The 23,933-nt window shown below is 40.9% G+C and overlaps 1 protein-coding gene across 2 annotated transcripts in view; it reads left to right on the top strand.

The window, feature by feature from the left end:
* The window catches only part of LOC120799222 (low-density lipoprotein receptor-related protein 8-like), a 76,429-nt gene extending 52,810 nt beyond the window's left edge, over positions 1 to 23,619 (top strand). The window contains exons 8-18 of one of the 2 annotated variants that reach the window (XM_040144209.1): positions 2,812 to 2,931; positions 3,656 to 3,781; positions 7,140 to 7,311; positions 8,932 to 9,159; positions 11,011 to 11,129; positions 11,676 to 11,815; positions 14,846 to 14,987; positions 15,798 to 15,950; positions 17,799 to 18,086; positions 19,038 to 19,106; positions 21,009 to 23,619. In XM_040144209.1, the coding sequence (XP_040000143.1) occupies positions 2,812 to 2,931; positions 3,656 to 3,781; positions 7,140 to 7,311; positions 8,932 to 9,159; positions 11,011 to 11,129; positions 11,676 to 11,815; positions 14,846 to 14,987; positions 15,798 to 15,950; positions 17,799 to 18,086; positions 19,038 to 19,106; positions 21,009 to 21,349 (1,898 nt within the window). In that variant the 3' untranslated portion in view covers positions 21,350 to 23,619. Of the gene's footprint in view, positions 1 to 2,811; positions 2,932 to 3,655; positions 3,782 to 7,139; positions 7,312 to 8,931; positions 9,160 to 11,010; positions 11,130 to 11,675; positions 11,816 to 14,845; positions 14,988 to 15,797; positions 15,951 to 17,795; positions 18,087 to 19,037; positions 19,107 to 21,008 lie in introns of both variants that reach the window. The other variant, XM_040144208.1, reaches the window with a different exon arrangement.
* Positions 23,620 to 23,933: the final 314 nt, after the last annotated feature.

Here is a 23,933-nt window from a genome sequence, read left to right as displayed (position 1 = left end):
ACACACCGACAAAAAACGCACACACCCAGACAATAATACTCCCCGCTGCACTGAGACACACTTTTACGTAGATGTTCAATGTGATTGCATTTTCTGCATCCGCCTCATCAAAGAAAATAAAGACAATGCATTACTCTGTTTTTTTCTGTTTCCCATCTCATTAGAAATAATGGCATATTACCACAGCACTCAATCATTACTCGCCATACCATTCATTTCTTAACGCTGCACCATCACTTTCTGCTTTGACTCAGAGAAACGGCTGAAAATAGGTAGTGCATAATGGGTCATCATGGTGAGAGAGAGAAAGAGGATGGAGGTGGAGTAAAGGAGAGATGTCATCGTTTTTTGCCCATGGGAAAGGAGAGGTGACCTCTAAATCATGGCTGTCCTTGGAAGCAGCCTGTAAAAAACTGTTCATGTTTTCACACAGGGCCTCTCCTAGGGCATCTTTGATACCCACCCAGCTCTTCTCAGAAAAAACAGGAATGAGCGAGTCCTCAAATGCAGCTCGATCTTGGTCTTTTCGTTCGTCTGCAGTCAATTCTGAACTGACAGAAGGAAAGTAGAGGGAGCTACTGTGAGTGGCAGATTGCAGTCACCATTCCAGCTGAATTAGAGATAAGAATTTAATGTGGCCGGTTACAGTGCGCACCTACGCAAAGATAAGATGCGTGTTTTCCCACAAAATTAACCTTTAGTTAATCTCTGGAGAGTCAATTTAATCTTTACTGTTGTTACAATAAATAAAAAATATTGTTATGTACAGTAGCTGAGCAAAAAATGTTATATTTTGTCTTTCCTCAATGCACCATGGGTGAGGTGAACTGGTCATCTTAGGTCCCTGCAGTCAATGTATTGCTGGTGTACTGTGTCTAACTTTGCGTACTCTCTGAATATTGGACAGTTATCAGGAAGCCAGAGAAAGGACGATGCCAATGTTGCTCCATATCTGCTAGATGTCTAAATAGGTAACGGTTTGCTAACGTGTTGGCCATATCAACTTAAAGGGTGATAATAAGTCAGCGTTGTGTTCACAGCTTTTTTACGCTGCCCCCAAGTGGAAAAAAAATTAGGTATAGTAGGTTTAAAATAAGTAATGCTTTAGCTAAAGAGTGTAAACATATCAGTACATTCCATTTAAAGTTGTTTAAAGTAACTTAACATCACGTATACAGCAAAAATACCGAAAGTGCGACAAGATAATTCATACCTTCCCAGAGATAAGTCCAGAGCAAAAGGAGGAAGTAAAGGTAGCAGAACTGCACACATACAGCTTGTAAAATAAAATGTGGTTTGGCTCTCTGTCTAAACACAAAAGAGCATATGAATTTTGCATGAAAATATTTTTTTTATAGTTAATCCCATTCATTATTCAACACAATAACACACACACTATTACACTAGCTCAGACAAACTTCCACAAAAGGAAAGCAGTAAAGATTTATGAGGTGTGAAAACGTGAAACCAAAGTGATGATATGTAAAAGGTTTGTGTATTTTTCAGTGTGCTGTTCATATATTTAACTAACGAGGTTTCATCTTGGAACCTGACTCTGTTTTAGTGGGAAATTCACTGATGCTGCTCTTTGCTCTAAGCCGACTGTTCTCACTCACTAACTCACACACGTACAGTAGCCATGCTTTCAGTTATTGCTGATATAAAGATCACTGGCTATTGACCGATGAGTTAAGCACTGTTTAAGCACTGTCGTATCGAGGAGTACACTTTCTCTTGCAGTTTAATCCATTTTTCTCTGTATTGCCCCTTTCCAGCTGTCAGTTGTTCATTGTGCAGCCATGCTTAATTGTTTATGTAAAAAGCAAAGCCTGTATGCCACTGAATGAAATGTTGGAGAGAATGTTATTTCTCTGGTGATCTTAGTTTTCACTCATTGGCTTACCTTCTGTGATGCCTTTAGACAATTGGCTTTTTTTTTTCAAACCAAACATGGACAGAAAAGTGTTTTACAGGGCATAATAAATAATTCATATACACTCCTAATAAACGCTGTCATTGCAACAGTGAAGTGATACAAAAATGCTACTATATGCACCATCTTATGATGACATTTTATCCTCAGCTATACTGACCAAATTTGTGGGGGAGATTGAAAAGCTGATCTTGAAATTTCAGCCACTGACTTCTGAGCCCTTCATGCTACGAAGTAATCCATAAACCCATTGTGTGTAGCAGAATCAAATCTAACTGCCTCTGCTTTTTAAAATGAGATGGTTATGTTTTTAAATCTTGTTTTTACTTTTTCTTTAGCTTCTGTCATTTTCAGAATGCGTTTACTCCACTCTGCCTTGGCCCAGTGTGCCTGATTTAATTTTGATATCCTAACTGTGATATATCCTTATGGGACATCTCAGAATCCCAGTTCACAGCATTAATCCCCTCTACACACATATTTCATGTCCCTGCAGATGGACGTGACTCGCCGTTAAAGAGCTTACGGCGTGTGATGTTGCACTCCTTTGATTCCTTTTCCACTTTTGAGAACATCTGACAAGGAGTCAAAAAGGATGGAAAAGAGCTGAGCACAAGAGCTGAGATAAAATGACGATCATGAAGATGATATCCATTTTCCCAAACTGAGTGCCACACGTATTTAAACACCTTTATCAAAGATCAGAATCCTTTACACTGCCCTTTCCCTCACTCAGAAATATTTTATAGTAAGTGAAGCTGAGGCCTTTTCTAAATCAGATATTGCCCTTTCAAATGACCTACTGGACGACCATAACGTCCCTTCCTCTTCTGTAATTGGCTGAATTTGACCACTGGCTCCTTCTTTTTGTCTCCCAGGGCTGAATGAGTGTGTGATCAACAACGGTGGTTGCTCCCATGTCTGCATGGACCGACCAATCGGCTTCGAGTGCCAGTGCCCCACCGGCTACCAGCTGCTGGACAAAAAGACTTGTGGAGGTAAATAAAAAAAACATACGTTTCAGATAGATAGATGGAGAAAGATGGATAGTGCGGTCGACTGGCTGCTGACCAAGCTAGTGTGTGTGTGTGTGTGTGTGTGTGTGTGTGTGTGTGTGTGTGTGTGTGTGTGTGTGTGTGTGTGTGTGTGTGTGTGTGTGTGTGTTTTTATTGCTTTGGGCAGCTCTCAGCTCTCTAGCTGTCTGTCTTTGTTTAGTGTGCCCAGCCTGTCACTCCCAAAGGGAACCTAACACAGTCATACTACTCTCTTGCAGACTCAAACACACACACACACACACACACACACACACACACACACACACACACTATGTCCTTCACGCCCCCTCTATCCTTTTAACACTACCATTTCCTCATCCCAAGCAACAAGCCTGAGATTTGCTGGAAGGAAGCAGATCAGAGAAGTCAACAGGGACACACCCTGTCTCCCTGTCGACTTCTGTCTTCTTAATGACAACATGTCTGTCTGTTTGTCCACATTGTGTTTCTCCGGCACTTACAGCCATAGATGTGCACCCCCCCCTTATTATTCATATAGCTCTCATTTTTACTGAAAAGCATTAATATATTTATATTTTAGGAATTTAGTTGCCTTTAATCTGTTGCAACTCATGAGGGTCTGTCACTGGCTGTCTCTGTCTGATTGTTTCTGTCTCTCTCTGTCTTTCAGCTGATTGATAACTTCTCTTCCCTCTTCTTTCTGCAGACATTGATGAGTGTGAGAACCCTGGTGCTTGTAGCCAGATCTGCATCAACTACAAGGGGGATTTTAAGTGTGAATGCTATGAAGGTTATGAGATGGACCCCGTCACTAAGACCTGCAAGGCAGAGGGTGAGTTACAATGATCAATGATCAGCAATGCAATTACAAGTTGCAGGGTGCCGGAGATGGTACGGTTGAAGTATGGGGCTGCTATTTTGAATCTAAATTGAGAATGCTGCAAGAACATAGGTCTGCCTTTAGTCAAACTCTTCTGAAATTCTGAGCTTTAGTTGCTTTTTGAAATTTTTTGGGGTGATTTCATAAGTGCACAAATACTGTATTTTGTCTGTTTTATATTTATGGCGTTTATAAATCCATTTAACCCACTAAGTTGCTGACAAAACAAGCTTGGTTTGTTTAGGAAAATTCGCCTACGCTGAAAGTGTAAAAAGCTGTGTTGTACTGTTGATAACAAGACAGCCTCTCAGATATTGCGCTGCCTCATTAGTGCAACCCTTCTCTCGCAGCTTCTGTGCCTCAGTGTCGAACTTTCCTCACCACATAAGCTGAAACATCATTCTGCTGTTAGGTTCTTATCATTGCTCTGCACTCGCTTTTGTACTTGACATAATTACTGAATCACAAAAAAAAAAAAAAAAAAAAAACCCCAAAAAACCGCAAGCATCACCAAGGCAACCACACACATTTTCCCCGGCCCAAATCTGACCTCCAGGGGCCCCGTCCCATTAGACAGTTTCATGAGTGACAGGCTGATGTTTAGCCGTGCTGAACACTTATAATTAGGTACAGCAACTCTTCGGGGGCACCTGGCTGAGTCACGGTGGAGGCTGATTACATCAATTTAATCCGGTCCATTGACAGACTTGTTGACAACAGTTGTGAGACTGGTGGAGAACAAAGTGAACTGCTAAGAAGCCAATGAATTTTCCTTTAACTTCCAGTATGGCCAAAAGCCATTAGCAAGAAGATTACAGAGAGAAACCAGTTTATATGTTTACACTTCATTTCCCCCAAAATGTTCATTATTTAATTGGCAAGAAACACTAAGTCAAATGAAATTTGGTGATTTGGTCCCTGTGGCTGTCAAATGCTGTGATTTTTATTACCCTCAATTAAACTGAGCTGATATCAAAGCTCAGCACTTGTGTATATATGTGTGTGTGTTTGCATTTGTTCACACAGTATTTGTGTGCGGATTGTATTTGCCCCCCTTCGTTCTGTCTGCATTTGTGTATTTCTCTGTGCATGACTGCCCAGTGTGTTTGCTACCAGTTTGTCATGGCCAGGAGAAAAATGTGCGTCTGGCTGAGTGTCAAAAGCAGCCGAAGCAGAATCGCAGTGAACGCAGCAGTTCCACCGCTTGGTTTTGAGGCAATGAAAACTACTGCTGCCGTGACAGCCCATAAAACCAGCAGGGGACCAGTTTCCACATTAGAGGGGTTGGAAATGTTGTCATTGTAATGGCCAGTTTTGGAGAACATTTAGTCCTGAACAGTGCTGTCATCGTTCAAACTTTGGGCTGGGAGGGGAAGGAAAGGGCAGAAAGAGGGAACAAGCAGAAGTATGACTCTACAATGAGGCTACGACAGAGGCTGTCAAAAGGGAAACTGAGGCAAGCGAGCCATTAATGAGAAATTTCCATATCTGCCCCTGGATAACTGACTGTAGCTGCCATCCTATTACCATACAGTGTGAGAAAGATATAGGCTCAGTAAAGATGTAAGTACTCAAAGGTGGGCTGTAGTTTCTAGGTTGAGTGATGACACCTTCCCCGCAGGCTCCCACTGTATCTGTTACCCACTTGACTTTTTCCTGTCAGAATTGTAACAGAATCAACATAAAGAAGTGATAATAATTTGTGTCTAAGGCCCCTCTGCAGATCTGATTCTAATTAAAATGCATCCTGGGTTACCTTATCACAAGTCGACAGCTCTAAAAATAGTTGTGAATGCAGCCAAAGTGAAACAAGGGCACTCTGGGATGTAGGCGTTGAGGTGCAGGGACTTGTGTCCATGCAAGGAAATGGAAGGTCGACTCTTTAGCACAATTATAGCATTACACAGCTGACAAATTAACTTTGTACACTTATCTATGACAATGCATTGTCATATCATAGTTTTGGTGATTAATATATGTCTTTTGTGTTTTTCTGTGTAGTTTTATCCAGTAGGCAAATATCCACTGCAGTCTTCATCTCTAGCTCTGTGTGCTACTGTATGTTTTTTTTTTTTTTTTACCTAGTAGCGGTCACAGTTACCCTACTGATGAAATCAAATGCTAGCGCGGATTGGAAAATCTAATCACAAGTGATCACATGAGATGCATGGAAGGTGCATTCTGCTGCCGGGTGAGACCAATCCATAGCTGCTCTTTTAATAGACGCAGTGCAGGTCTCAACATGTAACTTTATTCTGTTTCATATATGAGTTAAACTTTGTTGCAGCTGAGTTCGAGAGAACTCAGTAACTCATCATTATTTTATGTTGGCTAAAATAAGGGGAGGACATCTGTCTGATTTAACTTTGTTCAAGGTGATTTATCAGCCTTCCGAGGAAATGTGTGTGTGTGTGTGTGTGTGTGTGTGTGTGTGTGTGTGTGTGTGTGTGTATTCATTCGTGTCTATTTAATTCATTCGTGTCTATGTGTGAAAGTTGGCAGTTTGCCGTTTAAAGAGGTGCAGCCAAATGCTAAGATACTCCTGGTCTTTATTTATGAGGAGAAAAGTAATAAGGAGCGTACAACTTAATGATGCATACAGACACACTGATCAATACTCCAGCTATTCAGCAGTTTTGAAAGAAGCATTATTGTCCCTGCACTCTTGTTAGAGGAGGATGTTGAGCTGTAACACGCAAGCTTTGTTGAGTTATTTATCTGCGTTAAAGATCACATTCAGAGTATTGACTTTGGTGCTAGAAATGTGCAGCAGCAGATTAAGCTGCGATGCTTTTTGACAGTGGTGAAACGCTGGTGTTATTACTGTAGAGGAATGTCTACATCATTTCCTGACACACAGCATTTCCCATCAGGCTCAACGTTCTTGAGACCAGCACACAAACATTTCGATGCTTTGCTGAGAAACCAATCTCTCTGGTTTATCGGCCTCTTCTTTTTTTTATGTCCTTCCTTTACCCCAGAGTAGGAATGTATGTTTTGAGTTAAATCATTGACACAGGTGCAGGCACAGCCATTTGTCCTGATTTTATCGAAATCCAAACCATGTTTGCTCAGAATGTGTTTAGAACTTGATCTCACTTGGTAAAGGTTAGAATTATTTAAATGCACTGCACTTGCTGCTGAATTTAAATCATATTAGCGATACAGAGAGTCCTGCTTCAGCCCCTTTTATAATTTGCCTTTCACTGTAAAATTTAGTTGCATGCGCTCTTTGACCCTGACTTCATGATTGCTTTTGCACCCATCGTCAACAAAATAGAGTCTTAAATATTCTTTGCTTTGTGTGCAGGGAAAAGCCCTTACCTACTGTTCACCAACCGGCATGAGATCCGACGCATCGACCTGGTGAAGAGGGACTACAGCCAGGTGGTTTCCACCCAGAAGAATGCAGTGGCTCTGGACCTGGACGTGGCCAACAACCGTGTGTTCTGGTGCGATCGCTTTCACCGAAAAATCTACAGGTAAGCAAAGAACGGAAACCTGAGTTACAGTTAATTTCCTGATTTCATTTCGGAAACACGGTCATAGATCAGAGGCTTGATCTTGATTTGATTTTGTATTTTTGAATTTAGATTTAAGGTTTTAGATTCTAAACATTAAAGGCACCAAACAAAGACAAACAAACTGTTTCTCGCCAAATGCATTGTCTGTATAATCAATGGGGTAAATGTATTCCCTTCTTCATAAAACATTTGCAGAGCATATTTTTCGAGGAATTTGAAACCTACACTGTTTAGATCCATGTTCACTTGCTAGCAGTCTACTTCTTCCCTGGTTTGTCGGTACATTGCTACATTACCACCGAAAGCTTTCAATCAGTGGAATACGGTGAAGCCATAGGCTGGGTCATGTCACTCAAATGCATGGGCATCTAGTGGTCAACACCTCCACCAGGATCCTTTGGTTTAGACCACAAACTTGATCTTAGATTAAAAGTCAAAATTTTTCTTAGAGACTGAGGCTAAGTATAGAAAGGGAAGCCTCCCTATACATTGGATACATTATTTTATAAAAGCTTGACTTTGGCCCGAGTCCCGAGTGATGCATGATTTTAACACAGAAGTTTTTTGGGGGTTTTTTTTAATGCAATTATCAGATGTAGTACTTTGCATCATTAATCTATCTTTATATGTGTTCATAATCTTTTTTTGTATACTTTTCATTTAATTCTGTTAAAGTCTGCATCCTGAAAAAAAATGTTTTGGAAATTTAATCAACTGAGTCGATGGTTTAGACTTGCTATTGTTTCAGATTACTTCCACCCTTCCTATAGTTATCCCAACTTCGATGTCACCCTACAGTGTATTCTATTTGGAGCACTGTGTTCTCCTCATAAAATGGATGTTAAGAGAAAAGATCTCTGGGGAAACTAAAATTGAAATTCCTGTTCAGGAGTACATCTGCCTGGCCCTCACCACACCTCTGCTGGGGCCAAGTCATTAGCGCGCAGGGCAACTCCTGAGTGAGGCCTTGTCTATTCTGATAAGTGGTGTACCTAAGAAGGACGCTAACCCCCAGTTGAACCTGCTCAGCGCATGGCCCGAGGCTACAGCTCAGATACCAGTCCCGCCCTCCACTCTGCTTTACAGGGACAGCGGAGGATGGAGAATTAGTTTACATGTCAGCAGTGATCATACATAATCTGTATGGTATCCACTTGTCCTGTGATTGTCCTGTATGTGCTCATACATCCACTTTATATCCACTCACAGTTTATCAAATGAATGCACCAAACAGTATCATTGCATACCTCTACATTTTCTACAGTTACTTTTACAGTTTAACTACCTTTAACGAATGGTTTGTAATATGCTTTAGCTTGTAAGTCAATAATAAATGTTTTTTGCTAGGCTGCTATGTAATAAGGAGGATAATGTATACAGACTCATTATCACAAAATAAGGCCCACCAGGCTGTCAGCACCCCTCCACTTCACATCGATTTTGCAATAATGGCTGGTTTGCTGTAGATTATGCCTTACATATTCTCCTTCCTTCAAATTACTCCTTGCTCCCTCGCTGCCTCCCCTCCGCTCCTATTTCTCCCGTGTCGCCCTTTACTGCCTCATCCTTCCCTTGCAGTGCCTTCATCCATGAGGCCGGTGACCCCTCCCAGCAGGTGCCGCTGGTGGATTCATCCCTGCAGACCCCCGTGGGCCTGGCTCTGGACTGGCTCCAACACAACCTGTACTGGACCGACTCTGGAGACAAATCCATCTCTGTGACCTCAGTGGACGGCACCAAGAGACGTGTCCTCATCAACACTGACCTTAGTGAACCCCGAGCCATAGCGCTGGATCCCCACCACGGGTAAGTCGTGTATGTCAAGTGTGTGTGGGTACGGAGTATGCTAAATACTAAACTGTATGCGATAAATCTACGTAAGTTTACAGTATGCCAGCATAAAATGGTATCAGACTGTTTTATAAGAGTTACCCTCCTCTATATCTCTTTCAATATGATTTCAGACACTATACTGATCTTGTTTATTCCTTATCTATAATGCTGAAGATGATGCTTGATGACCCCAGATAAAGATTGGTGAAGCGATTTCAGCTTGGGACCAAAAAACTGAATAAACATAATTCTTTTCTGGGACCATGTCTATTGACAAACATAAGAGAACTCTTTTTGCTTTAGATGGGAATCCAGAGTAGCAAGCCTGTGACCCATATAACATCCTGACTCACTAATTTTTTAGAAATTCTGTCCTAGATGATCGCTGCTAATCTGGGAAGCTTTATGAATTTGTGCCAGCGTGTGCTTCTGCAGCTTTTGTGTTGTGGGGATCCAAACCCGGATGAAAACAAACATACACAAAAATAAACTAAAATAAATAGGCACATAGGCCCAAACAGAGGCATACACACAGCGGGATTTTCTGCACACTACAGGCCCAATCATAACTGCCCAACAGGAATCCAACACACACCAGAATGCTTGCTGTGATGCCAAATGACCTTTCTGTCTTGTCAGTAATAATCTGTGTAAATCACTGTGTGCTTTGCTGCTATGATCTCTGCCTGATTGTCCAATAACCATTCAAACCATACTGGACTCACACAGTAACAGCATTTATATTGACTGGTTTAGCAGAGTATTTACTAACACTGATGACTTAGCACAGCCACAGAGTTAAATTGAACATAAGCCTACTAATTATGACATAAAGGGCTGTTTGTCTTGGACCCATCTGGAAAGCAACTATTGCACAAGAAAATAAAAAAGTTTCCTGCTAATACATTTGAAATGTTGGGTGGAAGGAAGGGAGTAATAAACATTTTTTCACCGTGATCACATACTCCATCCAATAAGGAAAGAAGCAGTAAGGAAATAGTTAAATATTACTGTCACTTGTCAGAGGTCAGAGGCTTTATTAAGTTGTAAAATAGTAGGAAAAATGAAAATCTAAGCAGAAAGCAACTTGGAGATCACTTGACTTCAGTTGTGGTTTTGTGGTGCTGAAAGGACAGCTCCCATAAAATGCTCTCTTTACAGATCTTGCAGTTTTGCTGCTTTAATCGAAGTGTCTGTCACTACTTCTTCCATCACAAGCGGTTTCATAATATACCAGTGGCTATTAAAAGAAATTTGTCCCCTTCTGTGTCCCCTTCAAAACAACAGTTTCACAAATTTTACAGGTGGTTTTCCCAGACGTTAAATCACAGACAGCATCACCTCTGCAATACTGTTGAGTCTGAAGTTTTTAGTTTTAGCAGCGCAGCTTTTTTTCATCCTCGCTCGCAAAAGTCGTGGTGCAGTCCCCATAATAAATACAGAAGAATAATATCTGACTTTTACCTGAAAAACTGTGACATAAAGTCCAGAAAGCAACCCTGCTGGTGTCACTACCTACTGTATAGTAACTCAAAACTTCATCAACAAAAAATTCCATGAGGGAAATGTCTAAATACTGGACACACTCATTGTTTGACAGGTAATGTTAGTGCAAAGCCAACAAAGATGGGACTACTTGGCAGACCAGTGTCATCAGGGTAGTAACTACATTATTAAAGACAATTTTAAAAATGCATTATAAACAGTATAATACTTGTATACTATAGCATTATCATTTTCACATTTCTTGCTGAGCACAGCAGCGCTACATGAGCGCTCTATAATAACACAATAAATTTGCTTTTTTTTTTTTTTTCAATCCAGCTTTATGTACTGGTCAGACTGGGGCACGCGAGCCAAGATAGAGAAGGCTGGGATGAATGGAGTGGACCGACAGGTGCTGGTGGCTGATAACATTGAATGGCCCAATGGCATCACTCTAGGTGAGAAAAGAACAGCTGTTTTACCAACCCATGTTCTTGCATTAGGTGTTACACTGTGCTATGTTTTACACTTTTCTCACAATCGTTGCGTGTTGCTAGATGTGCCTGAAGTACAGTCCCAAAAGGAGCTAATGCACTCAGTCAACTCATTGTAGGTAAAGGTCAAAAGTAATCGAAATAGTAAAGGTAAATGTTGAATGATAATGGCAAAAAATTGATATATTAAGTTATCACATTTGCTTTGGAATGATATTTGAAGTGTCTCAGAAGTTATGGATCAACACAGAAAAACTTGCAGTGATGAAATTGTGCGAATCTGACATTTAAAACACAATCAATATCACCTGAAGGGATTTGCTGTTCAGAGTGCAAGAGTGCCTACTGTGAAGAAAATCAATTTCTACTCACTTTGGGAATTGGGAAAGTTCTATATATGTGTTTGTGTGTGTGTGTGTGTGTGTGTGTGTGTGTGTGTGTGTGTGTGTGTGTGTGTGTGTGCGTGTGCGTGTTTGTGTGTGTGTGTGTGTGTGTGTGTGTGTTCCTCAGACGTAGCCAACAGGCGTCTATACTGGGTGGATTCAAAACTGCACCTCATAGCCAGTGTGGACCTGAACGGAGCTCACCGCAGAACACACATGTCGTCTTCAGAGAGACTGGGGCACCCCTACGCTCTGGCTGTTTTTGAGGTTTGTGTATGTATGTGTGTGTGCCACATCACAGATTTATCTCAGTCTCTCATGTTGTAACACTCAGCGATAGATTAAAAAGATTTTGGGCAGTTGTCCATGATATCATGCAGCGTCCCACAACTCATCATATCCACATCTCTCTTATTAGCCTCTATGGGGCCTGCAGTGTAACTGGGAATTTGAATATGACTGTTGAATTCAATTTTTTGTATGCTCAGTCTGTGTGTGTGCGTGTATCTGTGTGTGTGTGTGAGATCCCTTTATAATGTCTGTTTTCCCTCAAGGGATTGACAGGCTGACTGGCACACTAAACGGAGGGACAGATATACGGAATAGAGAGCAGCCTAAAGCAACACACACACCCACACACTCTTGTGCTTTTGGTCGTCAGCCAGCTTCCCTGTGTGTGATATGTCAGAGCCATCAAAGAACTTAAATCTGGTTTGCTGCCAAGCAGTCCAGCAAATCTGCTGCCTTGTAGCGTCTGTGCTGTGTTTGTGCCTGTGCGCAAGCAAGGTTTTGCTTACAAACTCTTGTCTGGGATGACCCTGTTGTTGCAGCTGCAGCAATCCTCCAGCCAGTTTCAGATGGGTGGTAATGAAAAAAAAAGCAGAGGTGGAGCAAGAGTATTCACAATTTCTTTACTTAATGTAGCAATACCACATTGTGAAAATATTCCACTATAATTAAAATTTTATCCTAGTAAAAGTACACAAGTATTATCAGTATATTAGATATGAGTATTTTATTGTTAGTATTTTAAATGTATTTAAAGTGTCAGAAGTACAAGTACTTGTGCAGAATGACGCAGTTCAGTGTTGTATTTGTACACACTATAATATTGGATCATATTAATGCATTAATGTGTAAGCAGCGCTTTAATGTAGGAGCTGGTCATAGTTTAAAATGGAAATACTCAAGTAAATAACATGAAATTAAACATTGTAATTAAGGTTACAATCCACCACTGCTATAACGCTCTTCTATAGCAGAAACAGTATTTACTCACAAATCTTGCAAATTCGCAAAATCTTTGCTCACACATTTTACTCTTCACTATACTGTTGGTCCAGCCTGCAGCCAGCACTGTAGTGTAACTCAGAGCAATGATGATAAATGCCCTTTGGGGTAGTACATCAGTTGGGATTCTCTGCCCTCTGCCCTGTTGTGACTACAAGGTGACCCTCTCGTTCAGGAAGTTGAACACGCACAACCTCCGCTCTGTTATGGAGTCGCGCTAGTTGTAGTGTACACCATCTCAGTCTAACTGGCTCAACACAAACACACACATACACAATCGTGCGGTGAGGCATACTGTTGGGCCACTCACTGGAGATTACCCTTTAGTTTCTAAGGCAACAACTGTCTTTTTAAGCTGTTGAGGGAGTGAACTAAGGAAACAAAGAAAAACAGATCAATTAATAAACAAGTTAGGTTAAAATTTGCCTTTAAGCTACTGTACTTTAATCTAAATAGGATATGTTTTAATCATTTAAGACCTAAAACTGTAACGAATCCACAAAGGATATGCCAAATGCTTAAAACCTAGAAAAGAAAACTAAATGATAGATTGAATCTCCTTCTACAATGTGTCACTGTCCCATTTACCACGTGCCTGCTGCTTCCTGTTGCACTGCTGCTCCAACTGAATAAAAACCTGTCTTAGTTTCCACTAAACCTGCATTTCCTTGATGCATTCGTCCCCTCATAATATTTGCAGTAAAAGCCAAATGAACATCCTCTCTCCTCTACAAAAGATATCGAGTTTGACTTTGTGTGGCAACAAATATGAATTAGTGCATATTTCCTTGGTTTCATTTCAGTCATCTGTGCTCATGTTTTATTTTAGTGTTCCTCTGTTTCATTCACCCATTTTCTGTCACCTGAACATAAACATATTTTTTTAAGTAAAGTCTGTCTATCAAATAGAAGGATTCTTTACATGCACGACTTTCAGAAACTGGAGTACTTTATCAGCAGTGTCGATACATTTTTCTCTATATTGTATACTGTCAAATGTTATGAAATGTATACTTTTGTTAGTCGTATTTTAGTTTATTTGACATTATGAGGAGAAGGAACTAAAATCATAGAGGATGACATGATGAAGTCCAAGACTTACTTCCATTGTGGTTCTTGATGTAACAAGATTAAGAGTCTACATCCCTGTTAGCAGCTCTGTGAGGCTGTACAATGGCACAGCGGTGCTTAATGCTATCATAGGCATGCTAACATGCTCACCATGACAAGAAGCTCACATACTGATGTTAAGTAGACTCAGTGTTTCCCATGTTCACCATCTTAGTTAAGCGTGTTAGCATGCCGGCATAGGCTAATTGGCACTGAACACAAAAGCACAGCTGAGGCTGATAGGATTGTCATTAGTTTTTCAACTGTTTAGCATTAAAAAAAACAAAACAAATTTAGGTATTAAATTGAGCTGGACAAATTGCAGACCAGATGATGGCAATATTATGACAATCCCTCAGACAGTCGTCGACACATGTCACTTAAAACCACAAATTTTGACCTCGTGGTGCCACTAGAGGAAAACCACCAAAGTACATAGGATTCATCGTCTGGGGACTATGAATGTCTAAATAAAAAATCATGGCCACCCATGCAATAATTGCAGGATATTTCAGTCTGGACTAATGTGTCAGACTGACCGACAGACTGACATTGCCAATCCTACCCATTAGCATGGCTTAAAAACGCAAAGAGTCCAGGTGACTAGGCGACATCATACTACCAACAAGCCCAACAGAGCTAATGCCCACACATCATCAGTAGAATCACTCCAAGTCGAACAATAATATTTTAAAAATGATATGCAAATTTTAACTAGAATGGAAAGTTTTCACTTCCAAGTTTCCCAAAAGCCATAAAGTGGCCATGCTTTCTTATGAGATGTAAAGATTAGATCAGAATTCTTGTTTGCCAATATGCGCTATTGGTTTCAAGCCCAACACAACCCTGATGAACTTGTCATATCAAGGCATATTTTTTCCTGGATTTCTTTCTCAGGATCGGATCTACTGGACAGACAGAGACAGGGCAGCAGTCTTCATGGCCAACAGGCTGACCGGTCAAGACATCCACACACTAGCTGAAAACCTCAACGACCCCCACGACATTGTGGTCTTCCACCAGCTCCGGCAGCCGCAAGGTGTGTGCACAGTATGAGTGAGGGACTTGGCTTGTGTGTCTGCATGTCTGTTCGTGTGCCCCATCACACCCCATCTCATTGCGATTATGTGAGCTGAGTCGTATCTCTGTGACCACCTCCGTGGGCCCGTGTCAACCCAGGCCCATGAATAAATGATGTTGAGGCTTGTGACTGTGGTAGAGTGATCAAAGCTGTAGGAGCAGCAGTACATTTTCATGTCTGTCAAATTCCTGCCTCCAACCTGGTTTTCTCTAACAGGACAATCCAGATTTGAGTTGAACTGAACAGAGCACTTAATCATGAATGTGATGGCTGGTTGTACTTTCTCTCTGTGTCAGTTTTGATATCTATCTCTGCTTGCCTATCTTTTTTATTTTTACCTCCCAGTGGATAGTCCATACCCTTTTCTATTTGAATCTCTCACTGTATTTCATCATCATCTTTCCAATTTGATCTTCCTACATTCCTGTCTTTCCTTGTTTAAATTTAAACAGGACTTTAGGATGAACACAGTTGAGCTGTACCTGGCGCAGTAGCACAGAAACTGGTTAATATTTACAGCAAGTTTCTGTGTGTTGCCAGATTTTATTCTTTGTATTCTTTTAGATTTCATTTATGCAAAGTAATGGGCTTTGTTGAAAGGGAATTCAGCATTCTTGTCATTGGGGAAAAACAGAGTAGAGCAACTTCTTCTGTCTCTCTCTGACTCTCTACTATTTCCCCAAGCTGAATAACTGATAATCTTATTTATGTAACCATTACTGTGTAACTCATCATGTCGCTTGTCCTTCTCTTTTTCACTGTCTCCAGGCCCAGACAGCTGTAATCTGGGCAGCGTAGCTAATGGAGGCTGTGAATACTTGTGTCTTAAGGCTCCACAGATAACCGAACACTCGCCCAAATACACCTGTGCCTGCCCTGACGGACAGGACCTGGGGCCTGATATGAGGGGCTGTGTGCCAGGTGAGTGTGTTTATGAGTGGTAATTGAGTGTATTAAGTAATCATTAGCACCTAAAGGGATTTGTTGGACAGAGCGCCAGCCTGCTTACTGTGCAGATAATCAGATTTTGCGTCACTTCAGGAAGCTCTTGCTTTTTTTGTGTGTGAGTCAAGTGCCGTCAGAGAGAAAACTTTGGGGCAGTAGTCTACTATATTAAAAAGAGACCTTAGACCAGTGGTGACAAGTTTTTAGTAACTGGGTAGTGTTATAATAAGAATAATAATTAAGTTTTTATTGTATAGAACTTCTACATACAGTTATAAACTGTTTTACAGTAAAAACAATGAAGCAAAACAGAGAAAATGTAAAATTTGCTAAAATATTGAGTTATCAAGGTAGGGAATATAAATAAAATAAACACGATAATGACTTGAATTATATTCATGGCAAATCTCAAAAATGTATGATTTGGTAATCTTGCATTTCTTCTATATTGTTTTATTACCAGCTCAGTATAAGTAACATAATGTCAAAGTTTAATAAGGAGGCAAACTTTAAAATACTACATGTATCATGATTGTCATAAATCATTTATCTGTTATTTCACATTTTATCGAAGTAAGCATGTAACTCGAAATGACTGGTTTACAAGCAATAAATGGCTGTATGCATTTTGTAACAAAATAAATAAATATTTTATTTGTAGTCTGTAATTATTGATAATAACTTATTAGATATGCTCCCTCCAAGCAACATACTGTAGCTATTGTACTAAAAAAAGGTAGTTGCTAAGCAACACATACAGGGGGTGGATACAATGACATGGGCCACCATGCGACATATTGCAATCTAACACAACATCTCTGGACCAAATACTACCTTTGAATAGCCTATGAAATTTCATCATTTTGCTTCATTACATACTGTATGGTCTTCATGCTGTCACCTCAGTGTTTGAACACTAGTGTATTTTGGGTTAATGTTTTGATCTCTTTAACCTCTGTAAGCACAAGGCCATATGAGTGGTAAATGTTGATTTTTGGTTATTTAGTTGTTTTGATTATTATTGATCTTGCAGCGTAATTATGCCAATCGCAACAGATGACCACAGCCATATTTCATTTAAATATCAATATCAAAAATATCAATGAATATATTCATACGAAACATTATGTAAACAAACCACAGTAGGAGCAGATATAATAAAAGGCCCTTACAGCCTCTTACTAGGTATACATTGGAGATATCTATATTTGTGGCATTATCTCTGCACCTCTCACTGGAACATTTAAATCAAAATGTGACGACAGTTGTGGCATTGTTTGCTTATGTAGGCAGGCCACTGTCAATCAAATTTGATCCACAATCCGCACCCACACAGTCCTGATGAAGCACAGAAGCTGAGTTTTGACTGTTAATAGTAATGCCTGTAAGGATTTTTTTTTTTACCCCAAACTTTAATGTTGAGATTATTAGTTGTGATATTTAAAGAAAATTTAATGGGATAGTTTAAAATTTGGGGAAAACACACTTTTTTCGGTTTCTAGTTAAAGCACTAGACCACTAGCTTTACAGGTGCTAGGTAGATCTTGGTACCTTTGGACACAGACAGACTTGCTGTTTCCCCCTGTTTCCAGTCATGCTAAGCTTAGCTGTGACTTTGAGACTTAAATGAGAGCGGTATCTATCTTCTCATCTAAGTCTCTGCAATAAAGTGATTAATCATGATTCCCAAAATGTCAAAGTACTACTAAAGATATAGAGAGATACTTCAGACTTGAAACTGCATTCAGGGGCTTTAACACATTTACAAGAATTCATTTTCTTGAACTAAACGTTGCTACCGCGCTCTTCCTTTCCCTGTAGCAGCACCAAGAAACGACATGACACCGACGTCCACACCTCCCACTGGGCTTACACCTGGCACCAGAGCAACTGTTGCCGAAGACATTCCTCCACCTTCGGGGGGAATATCACAGGCAGACGCCACCCCCCACTTGACCACAGCTCCCTCTGGCACCCCAGAGCCCCTCACACCCCTCTCCACACTTAAGCCTGTGTCGTCAAAGGAGTCAAAGGCGCTGGGCTCCCACTCTACAGCTACCGCTATGGTCGTCCCCACCACACCTGCAGGGGATAGCAGCGTGTCACAACACTGTAAGTGGACTGTGAATTCAAAATAGTTTTTATCATTCCTGCCTGTGTGATTGCTGAAAATACTACTATAGATACTGTAAATAAGTCTCATTTACAGTTTTAAGCACTCATGCCTTGATATCAGATTTAAATTTCAAGAGGTATCACTTTAAAATCTCCAGTCCTATGTGATTAAGATTTCTAATGTGTCCCCCCCCCCCCCAGTTCTCTGTTTGATTTGGAAAGAGCCGAGTGGCCCATTCAAAAATTAACAAGAGATGGGGCCCAGTGTTCTGATAAAGCACCACTTTCACCTGAGCACCCACGTCTCCTGCCAAGCACCCCGTCCTCTAGTCCCACTCATAATGTAGCTAACAACCTCACCCTCAGTGTAATGATGAAATTAAAGTGAGATATCTGCAAGACCCAACAACCACGCTCGACTGAGTTTAACAGGAGTGATGTTTTAGTCGCTCCTGTACCTTGAGCCTAGGAGATGCCGCCTTTCCCTCCATAAATTGTGCTCTGTGTGGGCTGTGGGGTGTTGCATTTGTGCTTTTGTGTAAGTGTACGTAGTGCAGGTGTATGTGTTAGTAAGTGTGTGGTATGTAAATGAGTGTGAGCTGTGAGGTGACACTGGCTCCTGATGGAGAAGAGATGAATGAGGTGTAGAAGGTTAGGGGCTATTGTCTAGGTCGCACTCCTTATTTTTCCCTCTCTCTTTCATTTTTATTTCAACCTCTATTTCACTATCTGTCTCTCTTTGTAAAGCCTGATCAGCCGCTCCCCGCCTCACTGTTTCATCTCCACTCTCTCCCAACAGCTTTCCCTACCTGCTTATCTCTCACTCTATTTCTCACACTTTTTTTTTTTTTTTATCCTGTACGCTTTCTCACTCTTATCCTCTCTCGCTCCGCTGTGTTTTCATCCTCTTGCTCTAACTCCTCTTTCTCGTTTCATCTCTCTCTACAGCTGGAGGTGAGCATTTCCTGCTAGGTGAGAATCTGACAGTGGCTGTTTTGGGAGTGGTCATCCCCATCGGTAAGTCACCTGAGGCTTCCATGTCTGTTTGTCTCCCCACACTAAAGGCCTACAGGGCTGCATAAAGCTGCTGTCTGCCTGCTGCCTATGGCCACTCTGTCGTCCATTCACACTGACCCTGCTGCGGTAGGATGAGAAAAACCTGGACCGCAGGTCTTCCTCGCCAAGGTTTCTCATGAGTCATTTTGTGTGTGTCTGACATTGCTGCCACACTGCATTATTCACTTCGCGCTGTGTTGTTGTGTTGGGTTCTGCTACAGCCAGAGGATCCCTTGTCAGTAGACAAGGAGACAAGCTGCCGCCGCTACACCTGTCAGTCTTTTCGTTCACAGCACATATGCAGTTTACACTGATAATGGTGGCAGATGTATCCTTTAAAAGTCTCAGTAAAACAAGGGGTCCTTGATTTCAGACAGAAGTAGACAAAATCCATCGATTCTGCCAGCTAAAATCACCACTGTCGCTGGCAGGTTTTATTAGCTGTAGCTAGCTTGCGAATTAAGCTAATGTCAGCTCCATTAGTTGGTTGAAACACTGTAATTGTCCAGTGTGTTTGCAGGTAACTTGTTTTAAAATGAGAATTTTAAAAGAGATTTTAAAGTATTGGATAGCTACATATACATGATAATATGCAAATAGACTGAGGCTAAACTTGAATACCCCAGGCAAAATGGCAGCATGCTAACCAGTAAATGGTGCATGTGGAAGGCATGGAAATAAAGAAACAGCATTGTTCTTTTATTACGATGTAGAACCGGTTAATCATATAGCCATACATTATAAGAAAGATAACAAAAAATGACTGCTTAGCTTACATCTTGTTTGTGTTTTCAAGTAGTATGTTTTCACTTTTAAAGTTACAAGACAAAAGACTTTTAGGATAAAGACTATGTTTTTGCTAACTGTAACACTATTTCAGGTAACATTGCTTGGGTCGCTTGAGTGTAAACTTCCTTAAATCCAGTGAAAAGCACAACAGAGTCGCTAACATTAGTCTAAACTCTCTTAGCATCCATAACCAGCTTTCACACATTTTTGAAATACTATTTTATTGTATTAATGTGACTTGTAAACCCAATGTATTGAGTTAATGATATGCCTCTTAGCCTCCAAAGGAATGCTTGTTTACTACTGTAAGTAGGAGGCCAGTTAGCCAAAAATGTTAACAACTGCAGAATAAATTAGAGCAGATAAACACACTGTTTAATCCATTCTTTACACTTTAGGACAAAAAAGAAACCCACTTTTTAGAGGATACGATTTGATTAAAATAATCATTTCCCCAGGGAACATTTTCTCTTGAGCAAAGGTGGTCTTGCTTTGTCACCAGTATGTGGAAGATTGATCATTGCAGACGTTTCCTCTGTTCAACTAAAGTTTGAGGTATAAGCAGGCAAAACCCATGCAACACCAATGCATAAAGTATATGAGCCTGAACAAAATGAGTCAGCCAATTCATTCTGATAGACTCTTCTCATTATATACTTCATAAGTTGAACAGACAGAACAGGAGAATAAAAAAGACATGGATAAAGCATAGAAGCTTTATTAGTGCTTTATGAGAGTAATTTAAAAAAGCATTTTTAAATTACATTGCTTATTCTTATTATTACGAGTTCCAAAAGGATTGTGATATAATGTGATAGTTTAAATTTTCCTCCCCAAGGATAGTCAGTCAGGCCGCTAATGGTGCTTTGCACAGCTGACTTAGTCTTGATTTGGTTGACTCGATATTTAGCTGAGCCACACACAACCTCTTTATCGCTGTCCCCCGCCCTCTCTGTCCCCCGCATGCCTGTTCTGCTCCTCTCTGTGCCTGTCATTTCATGCCATGGACTCGTTATGCCTCGTTAACGCTCCCCCCTTCCCATTTCCCTGCCGCTGTGTGTTAAACGCATGCAGTTCCTATCGTTGCCACAGTGGTGTTCGGCCTGGTCTGTGCCGGAGTCTATCTGGTGTGGCGTAACTGGCGCCGCAACTCCACTAAGAGCATGAACTTCGACAACCCCGTCTACCGCAAGACCACCGGCGAGGGCGAGGAGGACGAGATCCACATCGGGCGGACTGACGGCATGGGACACCACGCGCACCATCACCCGTACCCGCAGGGCGTCAGCATGGGGGTTGTGGGAGCAGGAGGTGGAACTTGCCCGCAGTTCATCGCCCTGCCGCTCGGGGGCAGCATGCCCGATCCAGGGACCCACTGGTACACGGAGCAGCCCATGCTCTCCACTGCCAAGTGATCCGCAAGGGTGACTTCCGGAGAAGATGGCCGCTCAGGCACACGCACACACAGTGAGGTCAGGGGTCACTTGGACTGAGTTTGCTAAAGGGACAAACAACATATCATCAATTGTTAAATGCAGCCATTCGCAGCCACGTACTATGCCAAATCCCATTTGAAAAACACCAGTATTAAATGAAAAGGAACGATTCCTTATCTAATTAATTGCATACCTTTTCTTTGCTGGAGCTGGATCTATTTTCTCTCCAGTAAATGCTGAAAATTGATTACAGAACTATTAATGTGTGCTAATGCGTTGCCAACATTGACCTAGGCTAGAAAATGGAGTCAGACTGGTTCCTGTTTTGAGTCGTCTTTCACATTGATAACTGAGTGAGCTGTGTGCTGTGTGTCTTATATTTTGTGACACGGCTAGTGAGAGGTTATGTTTTGTCCTTGATGTATTAATTTGGGCTCTGTGTTGTTGCTATGGAGCTCTTGGAACACTGGTTAGGAAGGAGAAGGAGATCTGAAAGTGGTTCTGCACCTGCGTTGATGGGACAATCTGTACAGATTCATGTCAGAGTCAGTCATAAATGTCATTACTGAAGCTGTCCTGTGTAGTTTTCCTGGATGGGTTTTTTTTGGTTTTTTTGTTTTGTAAGATTATTCCATTCTCTGATTTTAAAAAAAAGTTACCACCCACAATGTGTGCTTTCTTGCTGGTTCAGAGCCAAGCCTGTAAGGCTGAGTTGTCTAAAATATCAGAGTGCAGTAGAACACAGTTGATTTGAAGGGTTATGTATTTCTTTGACCTCCAACACCCCAGAGTTTTGGAAGAGTACAACAAGGTTGCAGAATGAAAAGGAAAAAATGGACATATACAGTATTAAGACCTTGGTTTTCTATGAGCAAAAAGGTTGTGAGGTTAGAGAGAAGTGGAATTTTACGCAGTAGTTCTTTTTCTTTACTCTGACTTTTTTAGATGTTAAATGGTTTGGGAGAAGCAATAGGCTGCAGTGCTACGTGGTTGACAGAAATCCTTGAGTGTTTAGAATTTTATTTGATCACATGCTCTTGACTGTGACAAATGCGCATATAAATAAACACGGGGCGCTGTGATAGCAAACTCATGCTGTTCTCCAGAGGATGGACACAATGTGCACTTGCCCTCCGAAAACACAAACAGCATGCATAATTGCTCATCAAGTGACAATGCAGCCATTCATTGTTCCAGGCAAGATACACACAAATGCACTCACACATTCACAAAAGCAAGCTAGATTCTGTGCCTGCTCTCCTACTCCTGAGATGGCTGAGATCTGAGCAGACAGTTTTGGATAGTGCCATGTGGGGGGGAGCCCAGCTGGTGGCTGCATGATGAGAACGACTTGCTATGTGATGTAACCACAAAAACCAAAATCAGACTGTGATGTAATGAGGTTGAGGCCAGCTTGTCCTGTCAGTGAACATGTATCATGTTGGTTTAGTTCCGTTATTAATGCTGTTACTCCATTCATAAACCTTAAAAGTCTAGTTGTGTGTGTGTGTGTGTGTGTGTGTGTGTGTGTGTGTGTGTGTGTGTGTGTGTGTGTGTGTGTGTGTGTGTTCATTATTATGCATGTGAGTGCTAATGTTCATCCCACAGCCATATTTGAAACTGTTTTGTATGCTCTTTGTTGCACAACCCTCTTAGAATGCCTTCTGTATTGTGCATTGCATGGAAGAAAACAGTGTGTGAAGGTGTGTGGATACACAGGTGTGTAAGTGCGTTTGTGTGTTGTGTGTGTGTGTGTGTGTGTGAGAGTGTATGACACTGGAGAAGCTCTGAGGGTGCTTTTTGATTCATTGATTTGTAAATATGTTTTCATAAGGTTTTTGATAATGTATTATACAATTATGTAAAAGAAAAGATGTACATAAGATTTTAGATAAAGTGTTGACAGGTATATTAATTTATTTGTATAAAGAGCACTGCATTCCCTGATTGTTAAACATTTGGATTATCCACCAAAGTGGTTTGTGTTGTTTCTTGCCGTGCATCATTTAGCATCCTTTTTTGTGTGCAACCCTTCTTTCTTTGTTGACCCACGTAACACATGGTGTCCCCTCTCAAAAAACTCCCACATCTTTGCAACGCTTCCCAACCTCGGTGTTACTGAGACGACGATTTTTTTTCTTTGTGCCTTTGTTTAGTTTCTTCATTTTCCTGTAGGGTTTTTCATTAAAAGGACAGGGATCAGCCAACTACTGTACATACAAAGATATACTGTAATAAGACCAAACTGGTTCCACTTTTTGATTTTCTGTAATGGATTACTTTTGAATATCTCTATATATTGATACATAAAATCTGACTGAAAATTTCCTCAATGCGTTCTTTGTCATTTTTTTCTGCAAATGATCAAATATTACACCTATCATGGACCTACTGCTCAAAGAGAATTCTTTAAAGTGAGCCTACATAACATTTGCCGAACAGCGGCCATTTTTCAAGATTCTCTTAAATTAGTTGCCTCAAAGCTGCACTAGTTGATATTTTCATATGGGTCCATTGACTGTGTGTAATTTAGCCCACAAATTTACAGTTTGTTGTTATCAGC

The sequence above is a fragment of the Xiphias gladius genome, chromosome 14, assembly GCF_016859285.1.
Source record: "Xiphias gladius isolate SHS-SW01 ecotype Sanya breed wild chromosome 14, ASM1685928v1, whole genome shotgun sequence".
In the NCBI taxonomy this organism is placed as follows: domain Eukaryota; kingdom Metazoa; phylum Chordata; class Actinopteri; order Istiophoriformes; family Xiphiidae; genus Xiphias; species Xiphias gladius.
This window is presented reverse-complemented; position numbering and strand designations above follow the sequence as displayed.